The sequence below is a fragment of the Argiope bruennichi genome, chromosome 5 (genome assembly GCF_947563725.1).
Source record: "Argiope bruennichi chromosome 5, qqArgBrue1.1, whole genome shotgun sequence".
NCBI classification, from domain to species: Eukaryota; Metazoa; Arthropoda; class Arachnida; order Araneae; family Araneidae; genus Argiope; species Argiope bruennichi.
This window is the reverse complement of record NC_079155.1, coordinates 61,065,436-61,086,679: the sequence shown is the minus strand read 5'-3', so window position 1 is coordinate 61,086,679 and position 21,244 is coordinate 61,065,436. Positions and strand designations below refer to the sequence as shown.

The following is a 21,244-nucleotide window of genomic DNA, read 5'->3' as shown; positions in this document are numbered from 1 at the left end:
AACAAAAATAATCTTTTTTATTCACTATTTAGAATAAATAATATATTATTTACAAATATATAATAATAAAAACTTTACACTTACCAAGTTTCTTGAAATGACAGTATGCGTTGCTGGTTGAATTTCAAAATCCAATACACGCCAGGTGATTCATGGGAAATTTCTAAAATATGTTCTCATAGCGCCACCTAGGAAAAGCAACTTTCCCGACATCGAGGCGACTATGGGCCGATTGCTTTGAGCCGGTCTTTTTCACTAAGTCGCCGTAGGAGTTCGCCCCGATGAAAAAGCGATCTTCAGAGGCGACAGAAAAAAATATGGTCAAAATCCGATGTCGCGCCAATGCAAAGGTGACATTGGCAAAATACGGGCGGCGTATATCAGATGGCTGCGATGCTTGGCCAATCGTTTAGCGACTTCTCTTGCTGCTTGGGTATACGGTTAAGATTTTATTGCTATTATCACCTAAATTTATTGTATCTTGTGTTCAACTTCTTCTTTTGATGATCTTCAGATATTATGTAAGTAAAAGTGAAATGAAATAAAGCATTTATTTAGTCGCACTTCGAAAAAAATTTATTCAATAGTAAAATTAAGACGAATAAAAGTTGCAGAACCTTAAAAAATTCTGGGTGAAATAAATACAAAAAATGTTTATTTTATTACAATAGTACAAGTTTCAGCTTTTATCAAAGTTGCAATGATTTTCTAATTTTCAAAAAAGGAAAATGATTAAGAAAACGCTTAACGTTTCCTAATGGTTCTGTAAAGAATTATTTGCAGATATGTGGGCCTCAAGCACTATTACCTAAGCATTAATGTGGTATGAAAGTGCATAAAGAGAAAACCAGCTAAAGTGCCCTTCTTTTGAAAAGAACAGGATTCAAATTTCAGAGATTCATATAAAAATAACTGTCTGTAATTTCTAAACAGCACGCTAGTGTAACAAAACTTAACTGAACCAGCATAAATGAAGACAACGTTTTATTAATTGACACTATGGGGGGCTGTATACTAATTAAACATTTTAACTTTTTATTATTAACTTCTTCAAAAACAAAGCTTTTTTCATACAATTGTATGCCTTAATTAATAAAACTTTGCAATCAGAAGAATGCGCAATCTTTAAAATAATAAGTGCTTGCTACACTTCTTGGAATTGTCTGGATAGATACTTGCTCGTTAGATATGAATGATCAATCTGGCTTCTTTTATGCTTGAAGAAAATAATGTATTGAAATTGAAACTAGAGAAAACAAAGAATTACAATGCAATTTTTTTAAAAGTCCAGATTCGTATTGTCTTTTTTTTTCTCATTTAGTTAGCAGCAGTTAATCGCACTTGCTACATTTTCTTGGAAAACATGTAACTGAAATTGTTAGTAGATGTTTGAAAAGACAACCTTCAACCTCTATGGCTGCGAATAATCAAAACTGTTGAATTTCATTGCAATTATGGTATCATGTAGAAATATGTGATAGAAATAAGGAAGCAATGTAAGACAGGAGAATTGGTGAATTTTGACACTGTATAGCGAATGGCGAAAAATAGTCTGGAGGTCCTTAGTCCTTACAGTGTTCTAAATCGCTGTCTGCTTAGTTATGCAACTTTGAATAGACACTTTTGGCAACCTGTTGGTTCCCCGGAAGTATTTATTGCGTTTAAATGCAATTAAATGTCTTACACGTTAATTAATCCCTAAACTAAAAATTTGTATTAAAATCTGATATACGGGTTATTATAATATGCTATTCTGTTTATTGTATTAAATGAGCCCTTCTAATAAGTCTAATGAATGATTTCAGTAGGAATTTAAATGTAATTTAATTGCATTTTTATACAGAAAACTAAACAAAATAATCCCTTCTTCGCTTCCAATAGCAGAAAATCACGTGAAAAAAAATTCATGGAATAATCAAAACGGTTGAATTTCATTGCAATAGTGAAATTTACAATTGAAGATAATTCAAACAAATTTTCTTAATTTGTCAAATTTGAATAAAAATTTGTATGGTAAATAAATTCGTTAATAATAAGAGGATTTTTTTAAAGTTTACAACTATGCAATAATCAGTTTTGTAAAATAATATTTCAATAATAATTACAACGGGAAATTACCAAAATGTATTTTATTTTAAGAAAAATTTTAATTATAATTTTTATTAAAAAACATTCCGCGATGCATGTTCTTATCTTCCAAAGTGTATTTCTGCTGAATTTGGCATTTTTAAGTCAAACCGTTTATATTGCTGAATGGAAAATAAAAAAATAAAAAAAAAATCTCTTTTGTTATTAGAAGAGATGAACAATTGTTTATTCTAAATTAAATAGAAAAATTGCAGAAAGTCTTCATGAATTTAGATGGCGATATTTAAATTTATGTGAAATTTCTCATATATTTGTTCACTGCCCGTCTTTGTATGGTAAATACATTTTGACGAACGAACAATCAATTGTTGCCAAATTTTCAATTAAATATGTTATGTTGTTCTCCGTTAATGATTTTTTTTGAAGGAGGAGTTTTTGAACTTAAATTTTAATAGAGATGTAAAGCATACTATTTTAGAAAAAATAGACCATTTTGTTGATCGTGCTATGCATCTCCCTAATTTTCTGTCATCTCATCTAAAATTAGCAATTCAATTTAAAATGGAAATGATTGATTTTCATTTGATATAAAAACATTCTTAATGAAAATAAACATGTTTATTAAACACATGATGATAGAATGTAAAATCTGTCTGTAGCAGGCATCTGAGAGCAATAACTCAAAATTGCAATGACTTGAATATATATAATTTGGTATGTGATCATATGATTTAAATTGGCAGTTCTGTGACAAATTTTGGCTCCAATCTTCTTGAAAAAAAAAGATGTGCATACCACATATTCTAATTTTTGTAAATTAACCTATCCCGGTTAGTAATTGTCGAAGACCGTACATTAATCGCCTTTTTCGTAACTATAATTCGTCAATTACATGCGGTTAATAAAACAGAAATACAATTACTAGAGAATATCCAGAAAGTTATATATATATATATATATACATGAGTGAAGATATTTTAATTCTTATTATTCTAAGTTAATAGAATATATTAACATCAAAGTTTTCTTAAATATCATTTGAATATGTATAAACTAGTAAAATAAAGCAAAAATTCATATACTTTAATATCCAAGAAATCTTTATTCGAATTCAAACTTTGAATTATTTTATTTGAATCTGAGAACATCCAGAATGGCGACGCCGCGGAGGAGCAAAGAAGCTATTCATATATCGACTTACAATCAATTATTACAATCATTATTCAATATTTTATTTTCATTTACGACAAACGGAATCTTACAATTCTTACTTCTGGGCGATATGTCACTGCTCGCTCAATACTCCTTGTTAACTTTGAGTTTCAAAGATCAATAGAAGAAATGGTATAATGTCATACTGAAATAATGAATGCGATAACGTGAAAACTGTGAAGGTCATTTAACAGTCTCCCAAGTACTTATCAGAATGTTTCAGAGATATAAATTTGTTATAAAAACAACTGACAATTGCACTTTTAGTAGCTTGAAGATAGACTGACTTAACGATCAAATTTTAATATCGAAACATGGAAGCTACAACCTTGATAATAGCAGCTGTTCTAATCGTTCTGGTTAAGATATGGCTGTCTTCGGGTCCGAAAATGAGAATACCTGGACCATGGACAAACGGACTTCCCATTGTCGGTAGCCTTCCTTTCATGACAAGTAGACCCTTCATTAAATTGACAGAGATGGGTAAGAAGTTCGGTCCAGTGTACAGGTAAGTGTATCGGGTATTTTTAGTTCATCGTTCAAGTTTAATAAAATATTAACTGCCTTAGTTGAATATAATTCATTGACTAGTAGCTTGCTTGGCATAAGTTAATCACTTCGCATAATGATATTAATTTGTGTATAATGTTTTGATCAGTAGTTTGGTTGGCATCAGTTGGTCCCTACATAATATATCATTAGTTTGCATTTAATATATTTATCAGTTATTTGGCATAAGTTGATCACGTCACATAATAAAATTACTTAGTCTATAATTCTCTGGTTGGCATTAGTTGGTAACTCAACACAATCTTATTAGCTTGTATTTAATGCATTCATTAATTATCTTTATAATGTGCTAATGTATAAAATGTTTGTGTTGACGCAAAATGAGCTCGCACTTTCAGAATTTTTACATACTTGCTTTGGTAAAAATCTGAGACAATGCTTTTTTTTTTTTTTTTTTTTTTTTTAGTTGGACAGTACAAAAAAAAAATTTATGCATATAAAATTCTTACATGAGCGCAAAATCAAGTCAAATTCGCTAATTGATATTTGGCAATATGAAGAATGACTAGTGTCCTTCCGCTTGAATTAGTGGTTGTATTAATTTTAAATGTTGCTTTTCAATAATATGATTAGTATTTCTTTGCCATGTACTTCGTTTAGTATTGCCAAATTCAAAGCAACCCAAATAAAGTTAGACTTAGGGAATTTTAATTTAAAAAATAATCGATTTGTTTTATTATGACACATAATTAATATTTTTTTCTTAGAGTTAAAATAATACATTACTGGACTCTCCAAACTATGGAATATGTTTTTATCAAATGTAAATAAAATTAAAGTCATAATTTTATTTGGATCAAACTCTGACATAAACATTAAAATAACCTTTAATTTCTTTTCTCTTAATTTCTACTACATTAACAAATAAATTTATTTAAAAGCTAATTGTCAAGAATAAGGAAGCCTTAAAAGTCCATAGTAACATACAAAGATTGAAAATACAGAATAACGATAGCATTCATAATATCTAACAATACTTTGATAATAACGAATAATGTTGTATAATATTGAAAAATAATGTACACTATCATCCAACGTATTGGAAGTAGTTAGGATTGATAAAAAAAAAAGCATAGATCTTATATTTTCAAATTTATGGACCCTCTACTTACACTGATATATCAACATTAATTTTTGATGCTACATTTTAAACTCTTCATGTCCTGCATCTAAACTATTATTTTGCTATTTCAACACTTCTGTAATAATTATTTAAACCAATCAATCTTAAGTCTATATAACATGGAAATGCGGAAAAATCTTATATATATCTACATGCACATTAATTATCTAATAGACTTTGAACTCTCTGATCTAAATAAGCAAAATTTTTCGCGGTGTAAAGTATGTTACTATTCCAAAAAAAGAAAACAATTTTAAAATATAAATAATAATTAACGATAAGTGAAAACTTGATTTAAGAATTGATATTAAAATAAACTTTAAAGAAACTTACGTTTTGATTATTGTGTATTTACATAAAAGAAGTAAAAGGGAAAAAGCATTGCGAAATTTTGTTGATCATTCATTAACCACTCGAAATGATAGCCTTGCTATAACAACTAAATTTAAACAAGTCATTGAGAAGTTACAAAGCGAAATGCTAAAATTAACGACACAATAAACTTTTCATGACTTTTTAAAAATGTATTTGTTTCTTCTTTCAAATCCACATTTTCTATTTTTTTTGCATTTTTATCTACTTTTCTTTCATTACAGATTAAAACTGGGAGGCGTTAATGTAGTTGTACTCACTGATTTTGAAACTATTAAAGAAGCTTTCTCAAAAGATGCTCTCATGGGCAGACCTCCTGATATACCTTTGGAATTCACAGAAGAAACATTAAGTGATTTGATTATTTTTTTATTTGTAGGCAACGATATTTTAATATTTTTTTTAAGAAAAGATACGTTTTAATATTGATTTTGATTATTATTTTTCGTTTCAAATCTCTTTAATATAAATTGATGACAATAAATAAAATAAAATGAAGCAAATGAAAAAAAAATATTATAATATGTACTAGAAATTTCTCTCAGGTGCATAAATATTTTAGAATATTTTATTTTTAAAAAATGTATTGTTTAAATCTGTATTTTATTTAAAGAAGAATTAATTTAAAACGTAAAAATCATTTAAACACGTTTTAGCACTTACATAACATAAATAATGGATAACTTTTCATAACATAAATAATGGATATAGATAACAATGAATGTATAATGTAAAATATTCCATCTGGTTAGGTGTTTAAATAAATTCTTATTTTATTGGACTATTATTGTGATTTATATAATTATTTCGAACAACAAAACAAAAATCCGACAAAATATTGACAGTTTTAATTGTTAGATGTCAAGTCAATATTTATATCTTTTGAAAGTCTGTCTTATCAACTGACAATACATCTTATTTCTGTGAAATTCCTAAACGTCAGAGCTTCATCATTGATAAGATAAACGTCTGATTTTGAAGATGCACTAAAACTGTTTCTTGATTGAATCCGCAGTTTTTATCCGTAGTCAAACGTATGGGGTTAATACAGAGTCTGCAATCTCCTATTTTATCTTATACCTTGTAGATTTGAAACAGATTAGTATTTAAAAAATTAACTATCATCTGTAGATCTAGTACGACTTTTAGACAATAGGGTACTTTACAAGAAAGAAAGAAAAAATATGCTGGAAATGTTTACCTTCATATTCATAAATATTCAGAATCCAGAATCTTTCAGTGTCGCAGTCAAGATTTTTTTCAGCGGAACTAAACATTCAACACTCAATGTTGAACTAAAATGCCTTTGAAAGAACTCATAGAACTTTCTATTTTTCAATATTTTTATACACTTTTTAGTGTGCCTTCTGAGTTATTTCAGTTATTAATGTTCTGTTTTAACTTGAGTTTTCCATCTCCAACTTCCAATTAAGATTTTTAGTAATCTAAGAAGAATTTTTTTCCATTTGGCCAACACATTTCAGAACCAGAGGGAATAGTCTGCTCAAAATTTTCTAGCATTTGCTAATAAAGGTTTTTATCTCCCAGCTTCCACATAAAATTGTGCATATTGGGTAAGATCTCGAATGTCTTGCATGGCTTTGACGAGCAGCAACGGGCCGCGTTGGCATATTGGTAAGGTCTCGACTCGGAGCCGGAGTGTTTCAGGGTCGAGACTCGATTGCACCGAACAACTATCGTGTGAGCTGGTCTGGTATAAGTTAAATCCACAGGGGCCAAACGTCCTCCCGCTGAGGTGGGGTGGAAGTATGGAGAGGGGGTTACAAGCTTAGGTGTCATCCTCGTCTTCTCACGGAGGTTCAAAATTGCGAGGCCCGTCCTAAAATAGTCCTAGTGTTGCTTTAAAACGGGACGTTAATATAACTAAACTAAATCCCCCATCCCCTTCCCACATAAAATTGTGAACGCTGAGTAAGACCTCGAATGTTTTGCATTACATTGGTGACCAATAACTATGAACTATGTCTTAAATGTCAATGTAGAATATTTTAATATTTAGTGCGAATTTATATTTTGGGCGCATTTTAAGTCGATTAAAAACAAAATTTGACTTGAAACTACATTTGTAATCTAAAGATAACATACCGAATTCCATTAATTTAAATCATCGCGTTTATAGGTTATTACGTTTCGATGTGTGCAAATATACAGACTTACAGATGGTAGATCCCTTTAACATATTTTGTTCAAAATTTGATAAAAATTTATGTTTTAGATGCTAAATCTATGTACCGAATTTTATTTACTATTCTTTAGATTTTGTAGTTTACTTGTAGTCGAGAAGTCGGACAACTGACTTCCTGTTAATGGATTTCGTTCAAAATTAATAGAAATCTGCAAATTTGTTGTCAAAACCGCATACTGAGTTCTATTCGTCTGGCTAGGATAGTATTTAAGCTATCATGTTTATAGATAGAAAGATGGACAGACAAACATACATAACGCCAAAAATGTGAAATGTGAGTTCTAAAACATGGCAATTCATCGAAATCTCAAATTCGATTTTTTTTTTTTTTTTTTTTTTTTTTTTTTTTTTTTTTAAGATTACAGTGTTTCGTATGCGAGAAAGAAAAAGGTAGATTTCCACGAAGAAAAGATAGTTGGAAAAAAGATATTAATATAAATTAAATTATTTTCTTAAAGTTATAGACCAAAAGCAAACCTAATAATCAACAGTCACATCGTTATCAGCTAGTATATTATTTATTAATAATTCTTCATAAGGGCAGTGTTTCATTTTAAAGGTTATTTGAAGGCTTGAAGACAGAAAATCCTTTAAAAAATAATAAATGTATTATAGGACCTATTTGGACAATCATTTCCTATTTATAAGATTTTATTATTCCTTGTTAGTTTCTACCTTACCCTTGTAAAAAATTTAAATACGGATCAAGACGGAGTACAACAATTTTATTGATATCTACCAAATGATATTTCCCATAGGGCTCGTGCCTTATTTTTTCTGTGAAAATTTTTTAACGCTTGATTGACGTCTGGTGGTAAGGTCTAAGCTTCGGAATGTAGGGTTTCAGGTTCGAGACCCGATACCACCAAAGAACCATCGTGTAAGCGAGTTGGCGCTCTTTAAATCAATCGGGGGCCATCCTCCTGTCGATGTGGTGTGGAAGCTTTGAGATGGGGCTGCTAGCTCAGGTATCATCCTCGTCGCCCGACCATGGTTCAAAACTTCGAGGTCCATCTCAAAGTATCTCTAATGTTGCTTTAAAATGGGACATTAATGTAACTAAACTAAACTAAACTTGGATTTGAGCTAACACATGGATTTAATCAATTTTGCAGAATCTGAAGTAATGAGTACAATGAAATGGATTGATCAGAGGAGATTCTCATTGCACATGCTTCGTGATTTGGGTTTTGGAAAAACAAGAATGGAAGAACATATTCAGGTGAGCGAATGTATTGAGCTTTTAATGAGCTGAGACAACTTTTTTAATGGTTTATTAGATGATAAAATAGATGTAATAAAAATAAGCAAAGCCATTTCTTTATACACATAAAATATGTTTCTCATTACATGACATATTCGAATTCTGTTTCACTTTCAAAGAAAGATGTAGCAAAAAAAATCTTTACTATCCCAAGTACTAGGATCATTTACGTTCTCTGGTGACATTTAAAGAAAACAAACACATAAAAAAAGCAAGAGGGCTGATGCCGAACCTTTCTCACATACTCTCCGATTAAGGCATTATCCCAGAGAAAGTCTTGCATAGCACTGGCGTATAATGGTTATGAAATATTAAACTTTGACGTGAATTTAGCTTTTTTACTGAATACCTGATGAGTATTTAAACGCTTAATCCATAGTATATGGTTAGCAGTAACCAAAAATCGAATTTGTGTTAAATGCCTTTTCCCAACCGATTAAAACAAAGCTTTGGCACAAAACTACACTTATAGCCAAAATATCACATACCAAATTTGCTACATTTAAGTCACATCGCCTTTGAATTATCGATTGTATTGACATGTTTTTAAAAGGATAGATGGTCAATCCCTGGTTGGATTTGGCTCAAAATTCGACAGATGTCTAGATTATAGATGCTAATCGTGTATCGAATTTTATTTATCTAGCTCTCTTCGTTTTGTAGTTATCGTGTTAAATTATATTCGAACAGCCGACTTCATCTCAGCTGATTTTGCTCAAAATTTGATAGAAATCTATAAATTTGGTATAAAAACTGTACACTAAATTTCATCCGTCAAGATAAAAGCAGTTTTTCATTATCTTTGTCACAGACAGATAGACAGACGGACATTCCAAAAATGTGTTTTTGGAACTCAGGGCGGTCTAAAACATGGAGATTCGCCAAAATGTCGGGTTTAGATTTTTTTGACGATTTATATACTTTCTCTATTCTACGTATACGAGAAATTAAAAAACTTTTGGAATGCACATTTAATAGAATATTAGATAGATTATACAGAATATATTTAGTTAGAACATATTTAAAAGAACCTCGTTTTCGTTCATCAGTAAGATTTTAGCATTAATTTTTTGCGCACACAAAGAAATAGAAATTTTATTTTCAGAATTCAAGACAGAAAAATGGAGCAAGATACAAAAAAAGATTTATTCCTATTTCAAAAAATTAGTGCAAAAAACTTATTGATGAGCCATTATAAATAATTTCAAGATTCCAACCTGGAAAATGATGGAAATGTTCGACACATTCTAAGTAGTTTAAACTATAGATAACAAATGTTACTAATGAAACCAACATAGTGATGTGTGAGTTCTGGTGAGTATAATAAATGCCATCATAGCTGGTACGAATATTTTTGGAGGAAAACGGTTAATGCCACAATTAAGTAAAATTCATTTTTTTCTTTGTCAGTATTGGATTTCTTCAGAGTGCACAATTTCATAGACTTGATATATCTCTGCTATTCTTGGGGATATGCAAAAATAACAATAGCGACAACAAAAATCATTAAGTACCAAAATTGCCCTAGAATTCGTTTTTTACACTCCTATAAAATTTTCTACTTGGCAGCTACTGCGTTTTCCAATTCCAACATTCATTTCTTATCAATGCAAATAAAAAAATTCTAAACAGTTTCACATTTTGAATATCTTTAAAAGCATTTTCCACGAATAAAATCCCTATCTTTGTTTAAATATCAGAATGCTCATAATTAATATAAAACAATCGAGTTCAGTTTAACGGTAGAAATAGGTCTTAACTAGGTTGGCAGACTAACTCTAATAGCACACAAATATTGTATAATATTGTATGACATAATTAATATTCGTAATATTGTTTAATATTGTGGAATATTGCTTAATATCATATAATATCGCGTAATATAGTACAATATTGTACAACAGGCTGTGATATTTGGGAACTATGCCATAAGAAGATGAAATTAAGAAAAATTAATAGTGCACGCAAGTAATTTTTACAAAAGAAACTACGAAATATTGTATTCTAAAAACTACTGACCAATAAATATTAAAACACAATGTTTTTATTCAACACATTTACATTGGTCAAAATTTAATGTGGCCTACCTATCTTGCATTTTACATTCACATTCCCTCACACTCACATTCACATTCCCATGCATTTCACATTCCCTCCCACCAAATTTCCTAAGGAATGTTTATAATAATTCATTCAAATATTGGAAGTCTTAATGTATACTCTTATTCTCGAACTTCTTGTGCAAAAGTTATACTCTGGACTCATTCGACAGATGCATTTATCAATAGACAATGCATTTATGCCTCGAATACAATCTGCTTGCTTTTAATACAAGCATCGACAAAGATATACTGTAGAAAATTCGGAATGAATTCCGTTACAGATTGTTATTAAAAAAGTGCATATTGAGCATAAATAATGCTTCTTTTCAGGATTCGAAGACTTTTCTAAAGAGCAAATACCTGCTGAGCGGTAAGACTTCGAAATCAAACCACTCATTTTTTTTATATCTTAAATTATAAATGTCAAAAATATCAAACTATTTCATCAATATGCGATAGTATAAAATGCACACTGATAAGCCAGAAAAATTGATATAGCAGGTCTTATGTAAATAATAAAGGTGTTCAACCAATCAGAGTAATGCGATGCGGTCTACAGTGCGTATATAAGACGACAGGTGTCTGAGGAGGCTATTACATCAATGGCAGATTATCAATGATTTACAAAGAGGTACTAATCGTCGGAGCTTGAGAGATGGGGCACAGCATTTCCGAAGTAGCGATGAAATTTGGATTTTGCGCACGACCATTTCAAGCATATACAGCGAATATCAGGTTTCCAAACAAATTTCCGATAGGGTGCGGCCGGAAAAAGACCTTGAAAGAACGGGATCATCGACGGCTGAAAAGAACTGTTACATGAGATAGACGTTCAACATTCCCTAAAATTGCTGCGGATTTGAATGCAGGCCCAACAAAAGTATCACACTATGCAACATACCCTAATTGACGTGGACTTTCGCAGCCACAGTCCATATCGTGTACCACTATTGACTCAGTGGCACGAAGCTCAGAACCTTTCAGGGGCTCGCCAACACCGTCATTGGACTCTTAACGATTGAAAAACGTTGTTTTCTCTGACGAGACTCAATTGTATCGGGTGGATGGCCGTGTACGGGTGTGGAGAAAACCCCATGAATCCATGGATCCCTCATGCTTAGAAGAAACTGCTCAAGTTAGTGGAGGTTTTGTGGTGGTATAGGGCGTGTGCAGTTAGCATGAAATGGGACCGTTGATATGTCTAGATTCGATCTTGACAGGTCAGCAGTATGTTAACATTCTTTCTGACCACCTGCATCCATTCATGTCCTGTGTGCATTCCGACGGACGTGAACAATTCCAACATGATAATGCGCCATCCCACAGATCTACAGTAACTACGGAGTGGCTTGAGGAGCACTCGTTTGATTTTCTTTCCCTCTCTTGGCTACCTAATTCCTCAAATATGAACATTATAGAGCATATCTAGGATGTTTTGTAAGTGCTGCCCTTAGGAGATCTCCATCACCTAGTACTCCCATTTTTCCCTTGGGCTTTGTGGACTGCCCTGAGGGAATCATAGTGTGAACTGTCAACAGAATATCTTCACAAATTAGTTGAATCCATACCACGCCGAGTTGTGGCACCTTCGTGCCCGTAGAAGCTCTACACGATATTAGATTGGTGTACCAGTTTTTCTGGCACTTCAGTGTATGCTGAATTTGCATCTTCAAAATGTTTTTGACAGTCTCCGTAAATATTTACACCACTAATTACTAATATTGTTGTTACCAATATAGCTATAAATTTGTATTTTGAATTCTTACAGTGCTTTTCCGGAAATTATCTGTTAAACAAAATACAATTATTTCGCATATAATCCTAAAGACAAAGTTTGGAATTATAACCGATTTTTTTGTGTGGATTCCTTCTTTTGTATTAATATTAGAATCCTTCCTGCCCTTTCCTTTTTCTTTACAGTAGTTGGATATACATAGAAATGATTAAAGTATAATGGCAAACAGCTTGTATCAATATTTTTCAAAGACTGTTCTGCAACAATAATATTTTCTATTTCAACAGGAAGAAATTCTAGAGTTATTACAGCTGATATCTGAATATAATGGAAAGCCGGTAAAGCACGCTTATCTTCTAGCTCCAAGCATGTCAAACAATATAGCATCATTACTTTTCGGAAAGCGTTTAAAATACAACGATCCACAAAGACAGAGACTGGATACTCTAGTACGAGACGTTGGAAGACTTCTTGGCATGGTTTCATGGCAGCTTTTCTTCCCTTGGATAAGAGAAATATTCAAAAAATTAAACATCGGATCCCACAAACAGTTAGCCAGTGTGTTTCTAGAAATGAGAGAGTACTGCAGGTAAAGTCATTTAACCTTTAAATTAATCGAAAATAAGTTATATTTAGATTCATTAAATCATTTATTCTATTCATCAGGCAATAAGGAAAGTAAATAAATATGATAGAGTATTGCAGATAAAGCCATCTAACCTTTAAATAAAGCGGGAATAAATTATATTTAGATTCATTAAATGATTTATTCGATTCATGAGTCAATGAGGAAGGTAAGCAAATATGTTGAAAGGACACACTTCAATACATTTATTTGTTCCATATGTTGAAAATTTCATGTAAAAGTTCATAATAAGCTTATCTTAAAATGAGCCATTTTTGTGATTTCTAATTCTTTTGACGGCGAAGAAAGTACTTTATACAAGGTTTAATCAATAAGTATAACTATAATAGTACGAAATTAATAAAAAAAAAACATTATGGAATTTCAATTTAAAAATTTATTCCTGAATCAAACTAAAAAAACTAAAAAAATTTAAAAAGAAGAAAATGTATTTAGAGCGCTAATGCTGCTACTACTAAAACACAGATGAACTTAACCAAATTAGTAAAAATATTAATTTAATATAAACAAAAAGAATTAAAAAAAAGGCAAAGAAATGATGAATCCAGCCTGAAGACTTTCTCAAGGGTCACCCTCAGGCAGGGATTCAAACAAGGGATTTTTTTCTGTGAGGCGTCTCTATAAACAAAAAGAATAATAAAAAAAGACAAAGAAATGATGAATCTAGTTTATCTCTAAGGCCTCAATTTCAGGGGATTTTTGGGTCACGAGGGGTCAATAACTTTTGGACGAAAGTCAGACCCCTCACAGAAAAAATCCCTTGTTTGAATCCCCACCTGAGGGAAACCCTTAAGAAAGTCTTCAGGCTGGACTCATCATTTTTTTGCCTTTTTTTATTCTTTTTGTTTATATTAAATTAATATTTTTACTAATCTGGCTATAACAGTACAATATACTGCGATACAAAACTTTAATATCTGATGTTATTCTGTTTTAAAATTTAAAATTATGATACCAGGTATAAGAGCCTTTAAAAATATTTTAAAAAGCGATACCAAATCATAATTGTTTTATTTACTATAAGACTAAACAATTGAAAAAAAAAACAAATTTGCTTGTTGCAAAAGTTTAGATTCGATTAAAAATTCAGTGAATTTTTTTAGTATATGAAAATTTAAAAGAGATAACATCTAGGACTTCGAAACTTAAGTTCTGAAAACGATAGCACTTCATATTCGAGAATTCGCAATAAAAAAGAGATTTTGCCGGATTAGGTTATAAAGATTTGGCTGTTGAAAATTAATTATAAGCTTGTTTTGGAAATTCGCCTATTATTAATCTATAAAAGAAATCTATATATCGAGTTTTATCAAGTGTAAGCTTATAGAACGCGAAACACAGATCTAGGTAGCTGAATGTGATGAATAAACGCTACAACTGTCAGATCCAAAGACTGACAAGAATTGACAAATGACCGTAAAACTCAAGGCAGTCGAGATATAAAATATCAAAAATGTGCTTATTCATAGATGAATTTCAGTAACAGAAAGAATGGTTCATTGAAAAATGAGAAAATGAAACCCACATTTTCTGTTGGCTTAGATATGACACTTAATATTTCAATATTTTGGGTTGAAAATCAAAATATGATTTCAACTATTTTTTTTTTTACTGATCAACATTTTACGAAACAGAGCAGTCTTCTAATTATACAAACATACAATTCGACAATACAGTTAGAATGAAAAATAATGACCGCATAATGTATTTTAATCTAAATGTATTTTACTTCCAACTGTTTTGTTTTTAAAAAGTTTAAATTGTTTATTTCAGTGCGCACTATCATTTTTTAAAGTTTATCTTATCTTTTTGAAACTCCCAGTAAAATGATGAATAATGCGTTTGGTAACGTCAAAAGGAAGATTTCTAATCGAAAAGTAATAAAAATAAGAAACAAAACATAAACGTATATTTTGCTACTAAAAAAAAAAGATAATTTCTGTACAACTCGGTGTTGAAAGACAAGTTCGAATGACAGACACTTAGAGCTGCACACAAATGTTTTAACACAGGAAGCATTTGTTTGTTCAAATAAACTTCTACGGAAGCCTACAGTCCTTGCAGATCTCTGAAGAAGTTATTTTAATAATGCACATATATCTTGTGTGTAGGGAGGATAAGGATAGCTTTTCAAATTAAGTATTAAAAAATTATATAAAATGCTTGAGGGTAATACGGTCAATATTTTTTATACTGCATTGGAATAAATGAGGCAATACTAAAAGAAATTTTTAAAAAACCTTAAAAAAATAAAAAATTTCAATTGAAAAAATAAAAAAAACCACTTGATTAAAATCTAAAAATACTTGATTTAAAAAAAAACACTTCAAAAAATAAATTAAACGCTTGAAGAAAGAAAAAAAACTGATTTAAAAAAAAAACCTTTAATGAAAAAAGAAAAAAATATTTGATTTAAAAAAACATTTGAATAAAAAAAATATTTGATTTAAAAAACACTCGATTAAAAAAAAATATCTGATATAAAAAACACTTGATTAAAAAATAAAAAATATTTAATTTAAAAATTAAAAAATATTTGATTTAAAAAACACTTAATTAATAAATAAAACATATTTGATTTTTAAAAAATGCATTAATAAATAATATTTGATAAAAAACACTTGAAACAATTTTTTAAAAAATGATTAAAAAACACTTAAAAATGAAAATAAAGCATTTAAAAATTTAAAAAAAACACTCGATAATATTATTTATTCACTTTCAGTTTTTATAAATTGTTTTAACTTTTCATGAAATTTAAACATTTATTTTTAAAGTAAAGAGAGCAGGGAGAGAATTCGGCCACTTATTTATTTTCACAACAAATCTATTTATTTCTTCTTAATTTTATTTCAATTAAACCAAAGAAAAAAATTGTAAAAAGGCACAACTTCACTATTTTTATAAATAGAGCTCCTTTATTTATTTCGAAATATTTTGTATACAAATGAAAAGATTGTCAAAAAATAAAAAAATTAAAAATTCTTACATTCTGGTAAAAATTCAAAAGTTGAAAACTTTCTAAAAAAGACGACAGGGCAGTATACTATTTAAGAAAAAAAGTTCTTGAATTTTGAAGGTTTAACACATATAGGTACGGTAACCCTGTGATCTTATTTCTCTACAGTTAGTTTTCAGAAATTTCTTGTAATGCATGTAGAAACTATATATACGGTTTAAGAAAATTTATCACATGTTATTGAATGGCATTAAAAATTCTATCAGGATTAATAATACATTAAATTTCGTCCAGTCAATAACTACATGAAAAAAGAATAAACTTACGAGATCAAAATTTTGATCGCTTAGGAAGATTTAATGGAAATAAAAATAATGAAATTCATTCACAGGGCAATTTATTGCACAAATTCAACTCAATATGCAACAGTAGAACTGCCTTAATTTGTCTTCAAGACAGTAGAGCCCTCTTTTGGTAAAAGTTTAAACTAGTAGTGAAAACCCAACTAGCTAGCCAAATGCATAACACTGGCTGTATTATCTTAGATACTGTACTTTAATTTCATTTGTTTTTTATTGATTTTTTTGTTGACAAAGATTAAAATAATTTTTTAAATAGTTTTATCATATCTAAAGAAAGTTATAAAGTCATTAGAATTTTCATTTTCTTCATACTATAAATCATTATTAGATTAGTAAAAACCATTATTATAAAAACATCTACATCACAGAATTATGTGAGATGTTTTAATTAAATTCGTAATTTTGGTTATTTTTTCACAGAAAAGAAATGGAGGAACATGAAGCTACACTTGATCCAAACAATATTCGAGATTTTATTGATGGTTATTTACTAGAAATTGAGAAAAAGAAAACAGATCCGAATACAACTTTTAAAAGTAAACTACCTTTTTTGTTATCTCAAGTTTTATTTCTAATATTAAGGTATTTGGTTCTAAGCAAAATAATAAAGAACTATAATTCGATATTGATCGTCGAAATTCTTCTGGTTTCGACGTATTTCATGAAAATTAATATAAATAACTTTTTTTATATAAATAAAAAAAACTAATAATTCATGTATTGCTTGAATAACAGATATTGATTCTGTAAATATTTCTAATAAGGGAATAACTACTATTTTATTTAAATAATATATGTAAAAATACATACTTCACTTTTTTTAAAGCGTGCATTTTGTATTATGAATTAAATCATAGATTTGATTTAAACTGAATAACCTAATGTAATTATGAAAATGTAGGAGAAAGAATATTCAAGAAATGTTTAATTCTCTTCAAGTAAGAGATATATCTCTTCTAAACTGCGTTTAACAAAATTAATCATACTTCAAAATTTTTAAAAATGAAAAGAAATTAATTAATTTTAAAATTTAATATTACAATTATTATGGAAGCTGAATTCAATATTTTCTCAACTTCAATGCTAGATTGCATCACATATTTGAAATAAAAATTGGATTTATTGTATGGATTAATTAGTAACTGAAATTTGAAAATAAAATAATGTAACCTATTAGAGAATACATAAACACAATTTTATAATAAAACTTTGAAACATCTATTGCATTAGAAATGAAGCGATGAATCGATTGCGGAATTCTATTATTTCAAGAATGAAACAAGTCCATTAAAATTATATAAAAATAATTAACAATTTTCCTAATAAGGAACAATTAACAGAAAGAAATAGAATGGGAACAATAAACATTTAAGTAAAAGTCTCCTAATAATTTTTCTTGAATAATATAAGGAATACAGAATCTGCTTATCAGTTCTGATAATAATCGATCTTTTAAATTAATTCAGCTAAAAAAATCAACATACTAGAAAAAAATTAATTAAAGAAACTTTCATTAGAAATTTATTGTTTTGATAACTATAGATTAATCACACTTTTTTACTTATTACTTTCCATCTTTCTTATTAAACTTTATATCTTATTTTTTGATAGAAGACATTCTGATTGATGTAGCCAGAGGATTTTTTGGAGCTGGGAGCGAAACAGTTAGAGTCACCGTGGACTGGTTGCTGCTCGTGTGTGCTGCTTTTCCCCTAGTGCAAAAACGAATCCAAGCTGAGATCGATGAAGTCGTAGGTCAAGAGCGTTTTCCAACGTGGCAGGACCGTCTCAATATGCCTTTCACAGAAGCTTCGATTGCAGAGCTCATGAGATGGAGGTCTATCATTCCATTGAATTTAATGCGATAGTAAGTATTGTTTTACTGTTTAACGCTTCATTAATTATTGTTTTTTATTGTAAATAAGAAGTTATTTATACTCCTAGGCTAATCAAGAAAGTAAGATTCCTTATGGTCAGGGCATAGAAAAAGTTGTACTCAAAAATTAAATGGTACAGTCATGAGTTACTTTTCAACATTGTTTCTTTCTTATGGCACTTGCCACTGACAAGCCCGCTGTTACGAAGACAGCAATTTAAGCCTGAGGGGGAACGTCTCTTATTTTTTATAGCAGCGCCAACTAGGGCCAAGAGTTAGACTTTGCCACTCACGCATCATTCATTCGCTTGCACAACCCCTTTTTACAGGAGGGCACATTCACACATCTCACAGATAGAACAACAGAAGAACAACCATGCCCAAACCGGGACTCGAACCCGGGACGCCCAGATCACGGGGAAGACGCGCTACCCCTATGCCAGGACGCCGGCACTTTTCAACATAATTACCAGCAAAGCTGAGATGGTTCTAGTTTTTATATTCGTCTGTCATAAAAGTCTTGCAAGATAGTAGTAACCTGTATTTGTTATCTTTTAAAATGATAGTTAAATAGGATTTCTTGGGAGAAAGAAAAAAACAATAAATACTAGTCAGTATTACGGGAGAGAGTTAGTCAGTGAATATCATTTTATGAACCAGACATGGTAGAGTATATCCATATAATACGAGGCCGGTACCATCATCTAATATTCTTCACAGTATGTTGATGTACATATTCCATAAAGGCATCTCTGACTCTATTAATAATACAAATAAATACATGTGCCTCTGTGTCAGTCTGCGTGCTCTGAAACCCAGATTGTATGAGCTAAAGCTATCAAAATTGACGCAATTATATTTGAAAGAGTAAGAATGTGCGATCTGTTTTTGAAATATTAATTAGAATTTGAATTAAAAATTAAGTGAAAGTTTGAAATTTTGTTACTTAAAGATTAAAAATATTTCCGCTTAAAAATGATTTTTATAAGATAAAAAATTTAAAAAAAACTTTTCAATGATATCAGGTTCTTTGCCGTATAAATTTGTCTATATTTGATAAATAAAAAAAAACATTTCATAACAATCTATCATATATTATTGAAGAAAAACTCAAATTGCTTTCATTGTTGCTGCTAATATTGCATCCTGTATTTTTTTCCTTTATTGATGTCACAAATTATGAAGATTTGATTTAATTTTCCATGTTGGGTAGATTTCGATACAAGGCATGCTTTTATTAAAATATTGAAATTTTTATATTTATAGTCAAGGTTTAGTTTCGGAATTAAGCAAGTGTGCATTTTTTTAATACTGTACGGATAAGTAACAGATACGAAAAGATATAAACAGAGAATTAGGAAAATGCATAGTACAATGAACAGAATTGTCTAAGATTTCTAATATGGTATGAATTATTATATGCTTATCAAAATTTGATATGTAAAAGTACTTTGCTTAGAATCCTTAAAATTAAGTTACATAAAACATTTAATTAAAATTTTTAGTAACTATTAATCCCAGCGAAACCACTTGTTGCTAAATGCGATTAGTCGATAATAAGAAACAATCTTTCACTGCGCTTTTCGACATGGACATAAATCTTATGTTTTAAAGATTGTCTACACTAATGATGCATCACTACCTCATTAATTCTTGCATTCCATATTGAAAATTTCGATCCTAAATAAAGTCCTGTAAGGCAACACAGAGTAGTAGAAAATTTTACAGAGCATTATTTTAAAATCTAAAATATTTATAAACAAATGCAAAAAAAACCTTAATTAAAACTGACTACTTTGTAATTATTCCTGACGCTTAAAATCGTGGCTTTTTTTTTCTTTCTTTTTTTTAATGAAAATTGGGTCACAAGTTGAAAAGTTAAAAAGTCATGACATGCAGACAGATGCTATCGTCTTTTTGATAAATTATCTTACTCATGTATTCAATCTCTTTGTAAAAAAATAAAACTTTGTAAAAAAATAAATTAAACTTTGTAAAAAAATAAATTTAAAAAAAACTAAACTAAACTAATAAAGGCATCAAAATAGCTTTCTATTTAATTTTTCTATTAATTATAAATTAATTATTTTCTTAAATAATTAATTAAAATTACTCTTTCACTATTATTGAGTAGATATAGTTGCCATCTACGTGGTATTAAATCTTCACTATTTGAAATTAAAAACGGAAATAAATAACAAATCAGCTGTCTCAGATAATTTCAAATGTCATTACAAGCCCGAAAAGATTAAAAGAATGTTTTGTGGAACGAAATTTAAAACTGAATCACATAAACAACTATTTTTCAAAGCTAATTGCTTAGTTCCAGAATTTATCATTATATATATAATTTAGAATGATTTTTTAAACAGAAATAACTGCCGTTATTTTAATAATATGTTTATATCGAGTTTACATTTCCATGCAAATAATTGTAACTTTCTAATAAGAAAAACTCTCTTTTCAACAGTACTCTGGAGGACACGGAAATTAAAGGATATTTTATACCAAAACACACAAACGTATTGGCTGTCCTGTGGGCTGTTGACCATGATACGAGGCTTTGGGGAAATGACGCTGATGAATACACACCAGAAAGATTTCTGCGGGAAGATGGTCGAAAATTTGTGAAACCCGATTTTGCCATTCCTTTTTCATATGGTAAGTTGGGGATTTTTATGAAAAATTAATTGAATATTTTAAAACGATTTAGCAGAATCAATTATAAC

At 29.7% G+C, this 21,244-nt stretch overlaps 1 protein-coding gene across 1 annotated transcript in view; it reads left to right on the top strand.

The window, feature by feature from the left end:
• Positions 1–3,563: 3,563 nt before the first annotated feature.
• Positions 3,564–21,244, top strand: part of LOC129968276 (uncharacterized) — a 41,986-nt gene continuing 24,305 nt past the window's right edge. The window contains exons 1-7 of the mRNA XM_056082132.1: positions 3,564–3,808; positions 5,590–5,717; positions 8,687–8,793; positions 12,960–13,261; positions 17,060–17,175; positions 18,251–18,506; positions 20,986–21,176. Coding sequence (XP_055938107.1) covers positions 3,615–3,808; positions 5,590–5,717; positions 8,687–8,793; positions 12,960–13,261; positions 17,060–17,175; positions 18,251–18,506; positions 20,986–21,176 — 1,294 coding nt within the window. The 5' untranslated portion in view covers positions 3,564–3,614. The remainder of the gene's footprint in view (positions 3,809–5,589; positions 5,718–8,686; positions 8,794–12,959; positions 13,262–17,059; positions 17,176–18,250; positions 18,507–20,985; positions 21,177–21,244) is intronic.